At 33.2% G+C, this 12,970-nt stretch overlaps 1 protein-coding gene across 1 annotated transcript; it reads right to left on the bottom strand.

Annotated features, from left to right (window-relative positions):
- Positions 1 to 8,517: 8,517 nt before the first annotated feature.
- On the bottom strand, positions 8,518 to 9,477 carry LOC141659794 (uncharacterized). Its single transcript, XM_074466721.1, has 3 exons — positions 9,352 to 9,477; positions 8,916 to 9,179; positions 8,518 to 8,808 (listed from the first exon to the last, which is right to left on the bottom strand). The coding sequence occupies exons 1-3, from the start codon at positions 9,475 to 9,477 to the stop codon at positions 8,518 to 8,520; spliced, it is 681 nt and encodes a 226-aa protein (XP_074322822.1).
- Between the last annotated feature and the right edge of the window lie 3,493 nt (positions 9,478 to 12,970).

The following is a 12,970-nucleotide window of genomic DNA, read 5'->3' as shown; positions in this document are numbered from 1 at the left end:
ATTCTCCCTCTCTGCCCTCCCTGATACTATCACGATAGTAAAAACACATGTACCACCTATACACACATTTACATCAACGAAAACACAACACCACTCATTTCTCGTCACTCTCACTTTCTAATCTCTCCCTTCGCCTCTCTCTCTCACACACGGAAAACCAACAGGCACGGATAATATTTCTGGTGGATGTGCATTTCATGAGATATACGATGGATGATGATAATTTGATAGTTTTTTACTCTTTAACTTTTGTTATCGTTTATCAACGTAGCTTCAAGCAAGACCAACGGTTACTGGTATCTGGTGCCCACCTACTCCTTTTAACGAGGTAAACAATCTCAATTCATTCAACTTGAGGTGACTTTGATTCATTTCTTCACTGCTGTGCAAACTCTGTTTTACGCTAAAACTCGGTTCCGATTTGGTAATTTGGTAATCTGAATACTTATGTTAGGTCAGGACTCAAATTTGGACCCAGAGAGACAGAGAGGGAGGGGAAAAAAGGGGCCTCAAGAAATTCGGGCAGTTGGGCGGAAAGCGAAGAAGCCAAGAAGCAAAAAGAAAAATTTTGATTTTTATTAAAATTTAAATTAGGGGCTTTATTTTTTTTTTTTTTTTAAATTCCTGTTAGTTAATCCAGCAGCATTCGGTTGAATTTAGAACCGTATTTTTGACCGTATACGGTCGCATTTAATTTTGGGCTGACTTTTTAAATTTTTCTAGAAAATTCAATTTTTTTGATTGGAATTTTAAAATTCAAGTGAAATTTAAATTTGACCGGTGGCGGTCGAATTTAACCGGTCGTATTTAGACTAAATACAACCGATTACTAAATATCACTCCCATATATACGACCGGGACTAAAACCGGTCGTATTTAACTAAATACGATATTTAGCTAAATACGACCGGTTTTGGACCGATTGTATTTAGCCGTTTTTCTTGTAGTGAGATGCTCATTACATTACCTTGTAATTGGTAATGCATGCCTGAGGGCCGAGACTCCCTTTATTTTTTAACATTTGATATTTTAAATTTGGCATATTTTTGGATATTTTAACCGTATGTTTAAAATTAATATATTTGAAATTTATTTTTCTGATTTATAATATTGATATTTTATCCAAAAAAGAACATGTAAAAAATATTAATTTTAATTATACGGTCAAAAGCACTTAAATATGTGTGCAAAAAATTAAAGTATCAAATATTAAAATACAGTAGGAGTATTTCAAGTATATTTTGATAGCAAAAAATGGTGTCAAATTTTAAAATTTATTATGTTCCCAAATAAAAAAATTTGAATCTATATTATTTAATTAAAATAAGTACTCAGTTTTTAGTGTTGTCAAAATACTAAACTTTTGTCTTGGGATACTTCTTTGTCATTATGTTTACCTTTTTATTGGAAAATATTTTTGGTGGGTTTGTTTGACTTTCTTGGCGCTGAAAAGAATAAAATATTTTTCAAGAAAGGAAAATTTTTAATAAAAAATTGATGAATTTTAAAATGACTTCCAAATATTAAAATGAAAAACATTTTGCAAAACTAACATATTCTCACCGTTTATCACCATTTTTCTAATCAATATCAAATTATAACATATTTTTTTTAAAAAAATTTGGTCTAATAAAATATAACAAATAATTTTTTTCATATTTAGAAAAAATTCAGATAAATGATTTCCGTGGAAAAAAATTACAGGGAAAATAATTTTCAAAAAAATTATCTTCTGGCGTACAAACGAAGCCTAAATATTTTTGATTTTTAAAAATGTATTATTCGCATTTGGTTTCAAAATATTTTACAAATCAAGCTACGAATTCTAAAATTAGATTAATAATGATGCTAAGAAATTGAAAACAAATTAAAAAGTTGTGCACTTTGTTGGTAGTGCCGGGTTATGGGTCGTGAATTGTATGGATTGGGTAGGATTGCGTTGTAATTTAATTAGACAGGAAATCAATGTAAACAATTGATATACAGAATTTTAGAAGTTACAAGTTAGCATCACGTAAGAAGAAACTCCCCAATGTACGTGGAAAAAACTAAGCGCTAAAGAAAAATAAAGTTTCCCGCTCATGATATTGATGATACATCATAATTTTTTAAAGTTATCAAATTTATCTACCAATATTCTCCTACCATTATACTATTGGTAAATAAAAGTTATTATTAGCTAACAATATATATTGGTAGCTAATTTATTGGTAGGTAAATATCAATTTATCTGTACAGTTATTTATAACTATATGGGATACGTAACTTAAAACGTTTCTATTCCTGTACGAGAATAAAGTAACAGTTTATTCATGTATACTGAACCATAAAAAAATGGTCAGGGGTACTTGCCTTGTAGAGCTTTACAACTATCTCTAATTGACCTTGCACCGATTTGAACGCTCGGCTTTATCCTCTAACTAACTATTAGACTATCCTGGATCCGATTTCAACACTCAGGTTCTTCGATTGGAACCTTGCTGAGCTTGTCGACTGATCATTAGGCTATCTCTAGTCCGATGTCAACTCTCGGGTCTTCCGACTAAAACCTACAGAGTCGAAATACCCTATGTTAGACAACCGTCTATGCTTGACATATCCCCACTATCAATTCTACCGACTCGTAATTATATGTACTCTTATAATACACATAACAGTTAGGGTCCACGTACTCAAAACTTGGTCCGATAATCTTTTTCGGGAAAATAATACATATACCCGTCATTCCGTATAATAAGGTTGTTAACTATTACATAAATATTTTATCACAATGTGCAATTAGGTTCGTCCGATATTTACTTATAATTATATAGCTATACACGGTTGACTGGTAATCCCGATAATTACTGGATAGATACCCGCATTTTCGAATTTAAATTTTCCGTAAAATCGGGGAGCGTCTCCTCTGTCTATCGGCCAAGCCGTCGAAACATAATCGACGTCAATCACAACAATAATCCACAATCCAGACCAAATTCATAGCCCAAATGCCAATACGATTTCTAAAATAATTGTTGTGGATATGTTGTGAACTTAATGATTTCATTAACAAAACACCTTGGTAGATTTTACTTAGTGAAAAATGTAGCACTCGACGGATAAGGATTATAGTCCCGACGGATGACTCAATATAGTCCCGACGGATGATGATTTATTATCCATCGAGTGAGTAGCTTGTGTAACAATAAGTCTGTAGCACATTTCTGCATACACATTGTTTAGATTCTGTAGTAGTACTCAAATCATGTTGACTTTAATTAGATATGTAGAATAGGTTGATTAATTGTACATAGATGATGTCTTGTAATTCTGTGTAAATGAAATGAAGTCAAGTGCCAGATTGATACCCGACGGATAAACAACAATGCCACTCGACGGATGATCAACTAGGCAACCACGGATGATCATGAATTCGGCGGATAAAGAATTCAAACATCTTTTGACAGTGACAACACAGTCACATGCGTCGAATGTATGCAAATAGAATGTGGAAGCCTATTCAACTGGGTTTTAGAGAACAAAGAAGCATTTCCATTTCCATGCTATTATGAAGATATTCAAAGATGCTGGAATAGAGTACTGAAGCAGCATAGTATTAGACTTGATAGGTTTTGTTTTATTATCTTGTCCTATTACTTTGTAATCTTGGTGATATATAAACCAAGAAGTAGCAAATAGAACAACAAGAACACTAAGCAAGAATTTCTCAGAGAAACATTTGTAAGCTGTATTCTTAGCATTTCTCTGCAAACTTAGTTATTTATATTTGTAAGCAGCTGTGAGAAAATCTTGTTATACAGAGTTCTCTTGATATATTATATATCTCTGGTGTATACATTCAAATTCACCAGAAAGTTTTTAAAGACTTGTATTTTTAATTACTTGTGTTTTGATTCATTCCAAGTTATTATTCCGTAATTTGCAACTCAATTCACACAGATATATATTTTAAGTTAGAACATTTTTAAACCAAGAAAAAAGTTCAAGAATTCCATTCAACCCCCCTTCTTAATTCTTGTTGCATTGTTAGGGACTAACAATTGGTATCAGAGTAAGCTCTTGAAGAATAAAGAGTTTAAAGATCATAACAAAACAGCAAGATGAACAAGAATGCTGTTGGAGTCAAGATTCCTTTTCTGGATAAAGATAATTACCATCACTGGAAGGTAAAGATGCAACTTCATTTACTTTCTCAAGATGAGGCCTATGTAGATTGCATAGAGAGAGGTCCTCATGTACCAATGAGAGCTGCAACTGGAAATGAGCCATCAGTCCCAAAGCCAAGGCATGAATGGTCTGATCATGATATTGAACAAATCAGGAAAGATAAGAAGGCCATGAATATCCTGTTCAATGGAGTTGATGGTGACAAGTTTGACAACATCATCAATTGCAAAACTGCCAAGGAAGTTTGGGATACTATACAGATTATCTGTGATGGCACTGAGCAAGTAAGGGAAAATAAGATGCATATACTATTCAGCAATATAAGCATTTTTATAGTGAAGAAAGTGAGTCCACTACTAAAAATATGGGATCAGACATCGGTTCTGAACCGATGTTAAAAAAAAACTGAACCGATGTCTTCGCGTGTGATGTTAAATGTCATCAGGCTTTGACATCGGTTCACAGCCGATGTCTATTACAGTGCTATACATCGGTTTTAAGAATAATTCTGATGTCTTTGCAACAAATTTCAGCTTATATTACAGTATTTTTAGGTGAATATGAGTATATTATGGGGTAATTATCCATTAAAACATGAAACCTACAAGCTCTAAAAGATATTTTTTTAAAAATCTTTCAAACAAACCGATGTGAAAATCTAGATCAGACATCGGTTATGTTGTCTGACCGATGTGAAATGGTCCATTAGACATCGGGTACTTTTATCAACCGATGTAAAATAATGGGTTAAACATCGGTTTCGTTCATTTGGTGATGTTAAATCCTTTTGTTTAACATCAATGTTTTTTTCTAACCGATGTTTAATCTTTAATATTGTAAAATTTAAGACATCAGCTATTGAAAATTCGATGTTATTTGGCTTAAAATACATTGATTTTTTTACAGAACCGATGTCAAATGACTATTTGACATTGGTTTTTGTAGTTCTTTTTCTTTTAATATTGTTTCACCTGATGTCTTTTGTTCATTTTTACATCGGTTTTAAATTACCATTCTGATGTTAATATATGTAATGTAAATTGCATATGCCATCCTGGTACTATTAATAGCCCAGGGAACCAATTGCATTTTCAACCAGAAAAATACCAATAATATGCAATACATCCAACCAAATTTGTAAAAATATAGAGGTATACATTGATACCAAATATACTAACATTCAATCCAACAAGAGCTCAATTCGGACATTACATTCCAAGTCTAAAATAAACATCCCAACTAAAAACAATAAAACCCAAATTCTCTAGTTATTACATCCAACATTCTAAACATGTTTGACTAGTTAATATGTACCACTTGTCAAATTTCGACAATTCCAAACATAAATCAGAATGATGGATGTAATTGTCACCAAACATCCCTTAATTAACCACCAACCACCAGCAAACACAATATCAATTCACATAGTTCAGAGGAAAGCTATATCTATAGATACTTATCATTTTTACATCTTGTCTTGGATAAATTCAAGCACCTCCATCCGCACCTCATCCAGCTCCTGCCTTGTGTAGGACTTTCGAGTTTTGGCTGCCCACTATAAAACACACGTAAAAATTAGCAACCAGAATATTATTAACCAGAATTGCCATATGTATAATTAAAAATAAACAGAACCAACTATTTATAATTTAACCAGAAGAGGACCTTTTCTATATTTAACCGTAATTTTCTTCGTTAATCCAAAACTATATACCAGATAGTTCCTTATCACTAATAAAAACAAGATCCATCTGGAAATCACTAATAATAAAAACTGATAATAAAAATGGCACTCATATTTATCTGTCCTGAAAAACTACACAAAAAAATTCTACATGCCATCTATCGGAAATGATTTGCATATATACCTTGGTAGTAAAAGATAGCTCCTTATCAGCAATGATATCTTTCATGTATCGCATTATAACATAGCCACATTCAACCCCTCCTGGTTGTTTGGGAGATCCCTGTTACAATATAAAATCTGAATTAGCACCAGAAATTAATTAAAATTACAAAGTGATAAAAAAATATAAAAAACTTACAAGAAGATTCTTTATCTGAGGAGCTTTATTTCCCCTTCCAGTTTGAGCATTGTAGGATTTCATCGCTCTACATTCACTACAAGAAATTTCATTATTACCAACGACATATTCTGTTGGTAAGTTAACAAAATCTGTTGGTCAAAACGTTTCCTAACGGATTGCCCACTAAACTGTACTGTTAGAGGAAACGTCGTTGGGAAGCACCTTCCTAACCGATTTAGCTGTCCGTAACTAAGTTAGCAACAGAATAGTAACAGACTAATAACACTTATAAAGTAATCAAAAAACACCACCCTACCAACAAAATATTTGGTTGGTAATTCTAATAACAAACTGCTAACATAAAATTATTTGTTACATTTGGTAACAAAATACTATCAGAATTTGACAACTGAACCCTTTTACCATCCTCAATTTTGGTTTGAATTCTTTGCCGGGAAATCTCTTGTTAATCAATTGGGAGACCTTGCTAATAATGATAATTTCTAATATGATATTCGCAGAACATTTTGCCCTCAAAATATTCAACTCCATTTATAACTACAACTCACACTAAGGTAAAATGAAAGATTCAAAAAAATTAAGATATTTTACAGTCAATCAAATATAACTTTACAAACATTAATTCTAACACCAAAAAATACATACAACACTCTCAATATATAAAATCTTACAAAACTTAGGACTTCCTCAGAAGATACTCCTATTTTATACAAAATTGGTTCAACCATTTGATACTAGTGCCTGATAATAACAACAAGAGTACTCAATGCATTCCGAGTTTCAATCTTTGTTTCGGATGTCACGAAACCAAACCCAACTGGCATTTGTGCTCTTTCATCCGGTGTAAGTCTAACTGCAACAATATTTAGTTACTAGTCATATATAAAACCCAAAACTACAGTTACAATCAATACATTTGTAGTCATAAATGATTACCTTCTGTAACTGAATCAAATGGTCAGAACAACTTCTTTAATTCTTGATTTGTGTTGTAAAATGACGCCCAACAAAAATATGTCAATATTTTTTAACTTGTGTGGTTGCAAGGGTGATAAGGAGGGGGACAAAAAATGAGGAAGATGAAACTGCCGATAAATAGCTAGGAACTTAATCGATTCGCCGCTCAAACCCCTACTTGGGAATACATAAATTGAACTGGATGCATAGTGTTGAGGTGGGAGAGAAGATGTGAGAGAAAGAAAATGAACAAGGGTGTGCACAGTAATTGATTTTATAGTTGTGATATAATAGGGTGTGACATATATAGATATATATGGTAAAATTTTACAAGAGATTAGTAAGAAAAATATGCACGACCGATCTAGAATTGCTACAGATTAGTAACAGAATAAATATAACCGATCTACAATTATAACAGATTAATAAGGAAAAACAGATAACCGATCTATAATTATCAACCGATTACTAACCGAATACAAGTTGGACAGGTTGAACTGACAACGAACAATGTGGTTAGTATTGACTTAGTAATCTGTTAGTAAATTATTGTTATTCTATTAGTATTTTGTAGTTAAATATCTGTTGCCAATTCATTAGTAATTCTGTTATAACTTTTGGTCTAGCCAACGGAAAATTTCGTTGGCAACTTTTCATTAGTAACCCGTTGCGAAACCGTTGATGTTATATCGACTTTTCAAAAGCTTGTAATTGGTCGGCAATCCGTTGGTAATTGCTAACGGATAGATTTCCGTCAGCAACTTTTGTTGGTAAAAATGAGATTTCTTATAGTGATTGCAGAACAACAATAATATATATGATTATTTTTCAAAAGGGAGAATATGTACTATATATATATTTATATATAGTAATTAACAGAAATATATTACTTTGTTAATGATTTTTCCAACTCATCAAAATATGTTGGATGTGGCAGAGGGTTCAGAATATAAATGTCACCATCCCAAATTACAACCAAAATCCAGTGGCAACTATGTTTATAAAAAAGAAAAAAGAAAAACACAAGTCAGAAATTTTAAAAAAACTACCTAAATATATTAATTTGTAAAAGCATGTCTAAATTAAAACTACTTACTTATGATTATGTGGCATGAAGTTCATGCGATAGGGACTACTCTCTTTCAACCGATTAACAAAATAAGAATGAAAAGATTTGTTCAACGTAAATGTAGCTCCTGGATCGAAAAATCCATATAAGACCACATCATCATTCTTCCTCTCAATCTTAATCAGTCTTTGCAAGAGCCTACCAGGGAGTGAATTACATTACTTATAATATCCGTATAAAACATGAATATTGAATATGTAACGATAAAAAATTAACTTACGCCATATAAGCAGATATTGTAGCTTGGCCAATCATATCGAACTCCAACAATGCTTTCACATTTTCATGCAATATATAAATTATTTTCTCAGTCCCAAACACGTCCGAATCACACGGAATTGGTATTGACTCCCCAGTGGCTTTCATGAAGACTGCAGCATGTTTGTATAACACCTTGTACTGCTTTGGCACATTCTTGTTTAGCTTCATTTTTCTATAATCATCTTGAAGTTTCTGCAACTCATCTTTCCGCTTAGACTGCCCCTGCAACACTTCCTTTTTCTTTTTCTACACAGAATTAAATAAAACAAGAATAATCGGTTATTATTGACATAACTACTATAGAATGCAACAATCAATTCAGAGTATATTGACATAATTTTTATATAACATACCGCCACAGTTGGGTAGATGATCAATTCACGAGGCCATGCTACGTGAGAGCCAACTGCTTGGCGTACAACCTCAATTTCACCAGGTATGGGCACTGGAACCGACGCCTCTGGCTGGATGTGTCCGTCAACCGACACACGAACATGTCCGGGCTTTAGAGGCACTCCGTGTACTGAAATATTCATCTCTTCGTGATCATCAAAAACTGTTCCAAAAGCAACCTTGTTCTCTATGCAATCCAGTGCAAGCTCACATGACTGTGGACCCTACATTATAGTGAGGGATCAATTTAATTTTATTGCATAAATCCCAAGTCTGTAGGCATATATCTAGTAGATCTTAATAATATTTTACCTTCTTTCCGCTCGGAGGAGAGGGGTCAAAACCAACAAAGTCTTCATCATTTACCAACAACTATTTGGCACTCAGCGGTTTAACAGCAACTCCAACATTCCGCTTATCAGCAGCTCCCTCTTTATTAACAGGTACTTGATAACTTGATTTGTCAGAGAACATAGGAGAGTGACCATTCGAAGCATTAACCAAGGCCTTAAGTTCAGCCATCTCCCGCTGATTTCTTTCCAACTGATCCAACAACTCTGCCTTGGTAATTTTAGTCTTTTTCGCTTTCGGCAAATTGAAGAATGCTGTTGGAGTGACAAAGCCGCCAACCCCTCGAACCCTTCATGCGTGCTCAGGAGTCTGAAGTGCCGTAGTCAACACATCTTCTGTTCCATGTGGAACAAATTCACCCTTCTCCTTCATTTCAAGTAACTCAGCCTGTAAAATAAATACAAACAATTAGTGCATTATTTATGACGCAATTATCTTTGAAAGGAATGCAGTATTAAAAATATCACTTACAATTCTCGCATTTATTTCCGCTTGCTCTTCAGTAAGCTCATCAGGATTCTTTGGCATCCTAGCCTTCCACCAAAAAATTGCACGATCAGGTTTCTCTTTCCGCTTTAAGTTCCCTTTCTTTATCTGTTAAAAAAGAGAAAATGTTTAAACTCCCTTAAAACTTAGAATTGCAAAGCCAAATAGATATGGTTCTTACTTCTTCTTCTCGCAAACCAATATACCCCTTCCTTGACAAGCGGTGATGATATTTCCGTTTACCCACTCTATTGCTCTGTAACTTACGTTGTTCCTGCACCAAAATAAATTAGTAAAAATTAATAAATATTATTTAACCAAAATCTATTTAATCATTTAGCAAGTAAAATGGCAATCATGTATATTTTATTAGTAGAATATATTCATACCAGCCATTTGGGGCTCGTCCTCTCAGCAACAAATTTCTTCCAAGGTTCTTTACCAACAAACGCATACTTCTTCGGAGGCTTCATCAATTTCTTCTTTTTTCCAATAAATGGCATCACATATTTTGCAGTTAAATCAGCTTTAAACTGCCTCCATTTTTCACCTGCCGATTGTAGCACAAGCTTCTCACTTTCTGGGGCAATTTTGAATGTGTCCTAAAGAGCCACATAATATAAATTAGCCACATAATTTACAGTCACAATTTAAATAAAATGAAGAAGTCAACAAGGGATATAATTTACCTGGACATCATCCCATAATTTTGCTTTTAGATCACAATCTACTTTTGGCCAGTTTTCAGTGTCGATTGGAATCATTGTCCTTACGAGCATTCCTATGTAAGACTGTAAAGTAGGCCTGGTATTTCCGATGGGAACTCCAAAATCATTGTATCTAACTTTAAATTTCTTTCCCCGAGCTTTCTTCACCACTACTTTGTGAAGAGCTGAAACACCACGCGCACCTCCTAGCCTTTTTTTTGCAGATTCAGAAGTGGTCATCGTTTCTTCACAACTACTTTGAGTTTGATATTGTGGAGGGACTTGAACCAACTTTTCATTACAAGTCTCTGAAGTTTTGACATCAGGAACAATCTCATCATCAACCTTTTCAGAGTTATTCTTCCTGTCATTTTCTTCGAAAATTACTTTCTTGGCTTTTTGCTTCTTTGCCATTTTGCTCCCTTAGTCTGCATTAAATTGAATAATAAAGCCATCAGTTGAACAATATATTTTCAGTCCGTCATTAATTACAGTCAAGCATAAATAATAAATTGTAAAATCAGCAAGTACGAATACAACTATACAAGAACAATAATTTACCTAAACTACAATCAGTAATTAATCACATCCGAAATAACTCTAAAGTATTTTATAGAAGTACAATTAAATAATGCAAAATAATTAAAGAAAAAATAATGCCATCTATCATTAATTATGGATGAACTACTTATATGATTATAACAATGCAAAACAAAAGAAAAAAAATTAACAATATATTTTACACATTATAACACAATTAAAGGCAAATATATATGGTTCATTCAGTCATTCAAATTCCCATTTAGATATATATTTTACATAAAGCTACATCATCAGTCAGTAACGACATTAGGTGCAGGAGTTTTAGTAGCAGTATTTTTAATCCAAATTCCCTCAACATTAGGTCTAGCAGTATGAGCGACATCATCAGTAGTGACATCAGTTGCGGGGATTTCAGTGCAGAATGGGGGATGTTCCATGATCGTGTCTCCTAAGTCATCTTCATTATACAATTCTTGGTAGTCTCGAGTTGTGGAGGACAGAACAATAGACCAGGTAGCATCAACGGGATCTTCAAGGTAAAACACTTGCTTGACTTGGTCAACAGAAACATATTTATCTTTTTTGTGACCTTGTCGACTAAAATCCACAAGTGTGAACCCAAGATCATCAACCCTTATTCCTTTATCATTACTTTCCCATTTACACAGGAACAAGGGAGCTTTGAATGCATGGTAGTCTAATTCCCATATCTCTTGTATGATACCGTAAAATGTCAAATCACTTTCTACGGGGTTCAAGTCCTTGGCACTAGAAACCTGGACCGCTTTAGCAATGACAGACACCCCGCTGTTTTGAACAACGCGTATGTCATCTCGTTCCTTTGTAAAATATCGCACTCCATTCACTAGATAACCTTGATAAGTTAGTACTGAAAATGATGGTTTGGCAGCGAGCCATCTTATCGTATCTGAAACACCTTTGTTGTTCTCCCTTAGTTCATCATTCACCTACAGATATGATAAGAAATTTTAAATCCTGAAATTCTCCCTTTGTTGTTTTTATAGAGAATTTTTTAAAATTGGCGCATCGTCCACAAGGGCAAGGAATTTTGTTACGATCTTCAGAATTTTCTTCAGCATATATCAAGAAGTTTTCCACCCCCATTTCAAATGATAAAGAATCCCTATCTTGCAAAATCCATGTCTTATCCATCAAATTTCCCTACCTGATAGCCACTATAAATATTAAAAATCCAACACATACCTATTTATAATTATTTAATAAAAGGCATATCAAATTTGTGTTGGTTACTGTAGGGATTAATTATATAAACTTAGAAAGGAGTAAATACCTTGATATCCTAATAATTTATAGTACTAATTCATTACTCTAAGATCCTATACATATACCCAATTAATTACAAAACTAGACTAAATTTATAAAGTAGACTAAATTAAACCAAGATAATTAAAACAAATTAAACCAAGATATTTGAAAATATCACATAATTAAAAACCAATAATTCCAACATTCACAGCCCAGACAATAAAACTCAGTGAGAACTTGAGTATTGAAACAAATTCAGCCCATAAATAAATAAATTAAAATTATCTGTTACTTGTATCTGTGAGAAGGATAATTATACAAAACAATTACTATAATACAACACAAGTAACAGATAGTTCATATCAGGAATGCAGAGACTTGTTCATATCAGAGAAATGACTATCATACAAAACAAGAAATGCAGAGACTTGTTCATATCTGAGACCTGTTCAAATGCAGCCCCAAAACCCCCCCCAAAACACACTAATATGTATGAACAACCCCCAGAAAACACATAATTAAAAACAGAACAGAAACATTTACATTTACATCAATGTACCTAAAACATTGATTTACATCAGTGTACCTAAAATATTTAACATGACATAAAATTCCCAAAAACAGGACATAAAACCCCCAAA

Source organism: Apium graveolens, chromosome 5, assembly GCF_009905375.1.
Source record: "Apium graveolens cultivar Ventura chromosome 5, ASM990537v1, whole genome shotgun sequence".
NCBI lineage: Eukaryota > Viridiplantae > Streptophyta > Magnoliopsida > Apiales > Apiaceae > Apium > Apium graveolens.
This window is presented reverse-complemented; position numbering and strand designations above follow the sequence as displayed.